The 5,942-nt window shown below is 42.8% G+C and overlaps 1 protein-coding gene across 1 annotated transcript in view; it reads left to right on the top strand.

The window, feature by feature from the left end:
- The first annotated feature begins 323 nt into the window (after window positions 1-323).
- LOC106607201 (neurogenic locus notch homolog protein 2) overlaps window positions 324-5,942 on the top strand; it is a 51,296-nt gene continuing 45,677 nt past the window's right edge. Inside the window, exons 1-2 of the mRNA XM_045720475.1 lie at window positions 324-628; window positions 2,553-2,625. Coding sequence (XP_045576431.1) covers window positions 565-628; window positions 2,553-2,625 — 137 coding nt within the window. The 5' untranslated portion in view covers window positions 324-564. The remainder of the gene's footprint in view (window positions 629-2,552; window positions 2,626-5,942) is intronic.

Raw genomic sequence — 5,942 nt, 5'->3', positions numbered from 1 at the left:
ATAAACTGACTGTCTACATATATGGCTTAACGTGCTGTCATATTAATTTGATAATTTACTGTTTCTTTGAAATGATTTTCAAATGAGAGATAAGATACCTCAATGGTACCGTTATATGTCATACTCTTGAAAGACAACAAGACTGGTCTCTCCCTAAATGTTGCTAATGACATACAAAAAAACACCTTACCCTGTCCATTGAGGGGTGGCTTGCGGACTATTTGTCTTGAGCGGAGTGTAACCCGTTACTGCGAGCGGAAAGGGGAGGAAAGGAGGGCGGAGTGATACCAAGTTGTTTCCCAGCGCAGACTTCAAGCTGAGAAGAAAAAAATCGTTTTTCAAAAGTTGCAGGAGGAGACGCACAGCAGCAGTGTCCGAGCTGCCAACGCTGATCCGGGATAGGACCTGTACGATTTATACGCCGTTTTTACTTTTAGTTGATTAATGAACTTTTTGAAGATCCCAGACACTGCCTCTTGGAACTTTTATCTCTCGGTGAACTCAAAGGATGTATTACTGCTAAGTTAACACTTCAAAGAGAAGTTGGGACAAATTTCCACCGAGATGGGGGGGAATTATAAAGTTTGGATATTTTTAGCAATTTTATTCTTGGTCCATAATTGCGAAGGTAAGGACAATTAATTTATTTGACAGTCACATAAATTACAATCAATGTGTATGTGAGCTTTCTAAATTTGGCTAGCAGACAAGTCTGGACAAATTCTAGCTTTTTCCGTTTTTCACAAATTGTTAAGGTTACATTTTGTCACCTGTGCGCTGCGCAATTTAAATGGCATCAGATTGAAGCCAACATGCTAGCTGATCTCTAGTCTAGGCTACAAAGATTTGTTTTAAGCGTTTCATTTACAAAAACTTGGTTGGTTGTTAGTGGCGTTCAAAGTTCGATTTCTGACAGGTTAATATAACACCTACGAAGGCTCTCATAACGGGTTAATAACTAGATAACAAGCATTCGTTTTTGTATAGCCTACAGTAATAGGCTACGAAACTTTTTATTTGCATAATGTTCTTTGTAGACTGGTAGTGAACAGGGAGGATTCTATCCTGGAATATTTGCCCCCTGAAGTTATTCTATCTTCTAGCAGTGTTGAGTGACAAAGCCCAATGTATTCAATGGAATGAAGTTGGGAGGTGTTTTGTGGAGGTTGATACAAATGTTGTATCTTCTATTGTATGGGTGAGATTTTTGTTTACAGATTGCACCCGATAACAGCAAAGAATCCGCTTGTCTCTGCGGGCGGGATGGTGGGATTGGTATGCGTCTCTGTGGGTAATTTTGCGAGGCTGATCGCCACGGTGAGAACATAATGACAAGCGGTGGTGTGGAGCGCCGCTGGCAGCGCGGTGCAAGCCGCAACAACTGAACGCGGAATGGAACAGTTTAAAGAAAGTTACTTCGGGCATTCGTCCACAAGTTGTAGGCTAGAAGCACGGTTTACTCACTTAACAACGGAATTCGATATTTATGTCTTGTAGTGGATAAATATTTTCCCTATTTCATTCAAGTCTATTATCTTCGTTCGTGGGGGTATATGGTGAGACTTTTTTGTGAGTGAAGGGGGTGATGAGACAACTTTACCCCCTCCTTATCTGAACAAAGAGCTTTTAACAATTGAACTGTGTTGCTGTGGGGGATGGGATGAGTGCTAGAATATAATAACATGATTTAAAAAAGGTCATGTATCTGTTTATGCTGTGTAACAAACTCCCACACATGGCTGACAAACCGTTTGGATGGATGTTTGATAGGGTTGTGAGTTCCAGATCTGTTTGTTCGCGACAATCTTTTGATAGGCCTACTGTTGAGAAAGTAACTCATGGGTCTATTTTGTTGACATCCAGTAAAATGGTAGTTTATGGTAGCAACATTTGATTGGTTGTATACAGGGAAGCTGAACTCTGAATTAATGAATTATCTTGCAATAACCCTGAACATTAATCAACTTGAGTCGGCTACATTACACTGTAATTAAACAAATTATGGAAACCATTCATTGGCTTATAGGCTATGCCTATAACGAAACGGGTTGGCAGATATTCTTATACTTATCCCATATAGTCAATAATTACCATATCAAACCTATTATTACTAAAACGATTTTGAATCTATGTAAAAGAAATGGAATCCTATCTCGTTTCCCTGTCTACACCGATCTCAGCATGCATCTGCATTCAGTCGCAGATAACGCTATCAGCTCTTGCCAAGAAAGTCAACATAACGTACCCATGTAAGCGGGTGTGTCCATAAAGTGTCATTTTAACGAGTGGGAAAATGGAACTGTCTAGCCAAGAGCAACATGTTTGAAATCCAGCACATGGCTTACCGGTATGTTGGAATGATTGATTCTGAATGGCAGAAAAGTGTAACTTGATTATATATATATTTTTTTGAAATGCCCACTTCTCCTCCCACAAATTATATAGGATGCTCTATAAAATGTTTGGATTAAATTCATATTTCAAACCTGCCCTGAGAAAAGGGCCTGATCACCATGGGCAGGACTCCCTTCATCTCTCCTTCCTCTCCACAGGATTCCGCTGCCTGGATAAATACAGACCTTGTGACAATGGAGGAACGTGCATAGACTCACCCTCGCAATGCATGTAAGTGCAACATCATGTTTTATGGATCACACATGTACGAATTCACTGCAGGCCTGCATTGTTCCAAATGGTGACATGATGAGGAGGAAGTCTGAAAACAGTACAGGCCCAGGCCTATGAGTAGGCTGTCAGGATTAGTTGAGGAGTTATGGTGTAGAAACGGTTCAAGTAGGCATAGTTTAGTCATTTGTATCAGTATGCAGAACTTGTGTTATTTAGCGTTGGTTAGTAAATCATTGCATTGCAAACTACTGGAGCTGCACCACGCTCACAATGGACTGGAACTCAGCCAAGTGCTGGGTGGTTATCGATACAATGGTGAACATTTTACACGTTTAATGAAATGTTTCAATCTGCAGTCAAACCACCACCTGGGGTGTAATGTGTATAATGAACAATGCATGGATACACACGAGACAGGTTGAATGGAGTGTTCCAGCCTGGACTTGTTTGGCTTGTGGCACACCGTTCACTTGCAGTTACACCTGTTGAAGATGAAGAGCTTTGTGAAACATAAATTACACTATTAAACTGGTCATAGCATGACTAAGGTGTTCTTTATACGCAATTCGATGGATTGTTTCGTAACCAGCAGAATTGATTCTGAGAGTTTCCCACGGTTTTTACATCGGTGAGGTCGTGCTTCCAGTCCTTCAGAGAGAGAGCAACATGATTGTTATCATGAGAGAGCCAGGGGCTGCTGTTTTTACTTTCCCGCCTGATTTGGACATTTTCTGTGTGAGCTCTCACCGGCGTTCACAGTGATTAGGGGTCTTTGTTTTTCCAGTAGGCGAGGGGGTACGTGGGAAACAATCGCAGTAGTTAGGATAAATACAGTGTGATGATGGCGCGGGGGGCGTTAGGGTTTTTACCATTGGGAAAACCAAAGCCTATAATACATTAGGGTTTGAAGTTGGACCAGAGCTGAGAATTGGATGGAACAATAATGCTTGGTTCCTTTGGTTTTTACTTTTGTCTGATGAGATTGGCTGACAGGCAGCTTCCCTCCACTACAGTCGTTTGTAGGACTTGGTTGGTGACAAGACCCTCACCTTCATGCTACAGTTGGGCTAAAGGCTATTTGACGTCACCAATCATCATTCCAATGCTCAGTAGAGTTTCTAGGGATGGACCACTGATTCCACTAGAGTAGTCTATACTATAGTTGCTGCTTGCTTGGAACTTTCCACACTGCCACCTCATTTCATTACTTACATCCCAGTTCTGACCTGTCTGAAAACATGGCCACTGTAAAAGATCAGTCACAGACACCGCATAAAGGTATAAAAGTGGCAGCCGGTAAACAACAAGCGACAATATAGTTCTCAAATCATTACCTAAAGCAGGGAAAGCGCTGGGTAAATGTATAATTGTGTTAATAGCTCCTCAAACTGTTCTTTGTGAGATGAGCTCTCTTCTGTTTTCAAACTGGTTAGACTTTCTGGAGCAAAAGACTTCTCAGTGTCTTCACATAACTCTGCTACCAGCTAGCCTATGCTTCTACCTTCTACTGGTCATTACTGTATTATTGTACATGGTTAAACCCTTGAACTTGGTCCTAGCGTATTCATTCATCTCCCAACTTTAATGGCGTCACGTCACTGGGTTAGTGTTTGCTTTCCAGAGATTGTGTAGTGTGTTCATGCTTTGTGTTCCTCAGCTTTTTGGTGCTGTGTGTCTATATGTATGGGGCGTGGAGGACTATCCATTCATGCGTAATCACCCCTCTGGGTCAGTGTCAACAGCGATACATAGAAGAGATTCCCAATAGGAAATTTAAATGCCGTACCACACAAAATGGTAACACGCCCACAGCGGGGCCATGACCGGGCCAGGCAGCGTAGCCTCAGCCCGGCCAACGGGGGAGCGGAGCGGAGTGGTCAAACCAGTCCTAGTCCTAGACAGAGGCGACTGGAGGACCCACCTCACCCCAGCCCCATCCCCTGGGATCCCAGTGTAACTGGAGATCCACAACAGCAGAAAAGAGCCTTTCTTCTCCCAGATACCTGACTGTAACCGGGCACCATCAGGAGAGCTGAGAGCTGGGGAGAGGGTGAGAACAGGAAAGGGCACAGGAGAGTGAGGGAGGAATGGAGAGAGAGAGAGAGAAATAGCAGATAGAGATAAAAGTGGTAGCTTTAGGAAGAAATTGTAGAGAGCTGGTGAGACACGTGAGATTTTGCCTGAAAATCACTGAGGACAAACTAGCCATTAGCTCTCTGTTTGAAATCAACCTGTGGATTTTCCTACCTGATGTTTCAGAAACTAGCCATTAGCGCTCTGTTTGAAATCAACCTGTGGATTTTCCTACCTGATGTTTCAGAAACTAGCCATTAGCGCTCTGTTTGAAATCAACCTGTGGATTTTCCTACCTGATGTTTCAGAAACTAGCCATTAGCTCTCTGTTTGAAATCAACCTGTGGATTTTCCTACCTGATGTTTCAGAAACTAGCCATTAGCTCTCTGTTTGAAATCAACCTGTGGATTTTCCTACCTGATGTTTCAGAGCAGAAGCTGTTGATCAGGTCCTTCTCTGAAGTTGTGCAACATGAGTATTATTTTCCTCTGTTCTCAGGTGACAATAGTATTCTATCTTTTTTTATTGTCATTGTTACTGTCCCAGATACCAATGTATCCTCTGTCTGGTTGGCAAACATAAAGACATGATACTAAACTCCAACACCCTACTCAATAAATTGGATGCAGTCTATCACAGTGCCATCCGTTTTGTCACCAAAGCCCCATATACTACCCACCACTGGGACCTGTACGCTCTCGTTGGATGGCCCTCGCTACATACTCGTTGCCAAACCCACTGGCTCCAGGTCATCTACAAGTCTCTGCTAGGTAAAGTCCCCCCTTATCTCCGCTCGCTGGTCACCATAGCAGCACCCACCTGTAGTATGCGCTCCAGCAGGTATATCTCACTGGTCACCCCCAAAGCCAATTCCTCCTTCGGCCGCCTCTCCTTCCAGTTCTCTGCTGCCAACGACTGGAACGAACTGCAAAAATCACTGAAACTGGAAACACTTATCTCCCTCACTAGCTTTAAGCACCAGCTGTCAGAGCAGCTCACAGATTACTGCACCTGTACATAGCCCATCTATAATATAGCCCAAACAACTACCTCTTCCCCTACTGTATTTATTTATTTATTTTGCTCCTTTGCACCCCATTATTTATATTTCTACTTTGCACTTTCTTCCACTACAAATCTACCATTCCAGTGTTTTACTTGCTATACTTTATTTACTTTGCCACCATGGCCTTTTTTGCCTTTACCTCCCTTATCTCACCTCATTTGCTCACATTGTATA

Source organism: Salmo salar, chromosome ssa06 (assembly GCF_905237065.1).
Source record: "Salmo salar chromosome ssa06, Ssal_v3.1, whole genome shotgun sequence".
Taxonomy (NCBI): Eukaryota; Metazoa; Chordata; class Actinopteri; order Salmoniformes; family Salmonidae; genus Salmo; species Salmo salar.
This window is presented reverse-complemented; position numbering and strand designations above follow the sequence as displayed.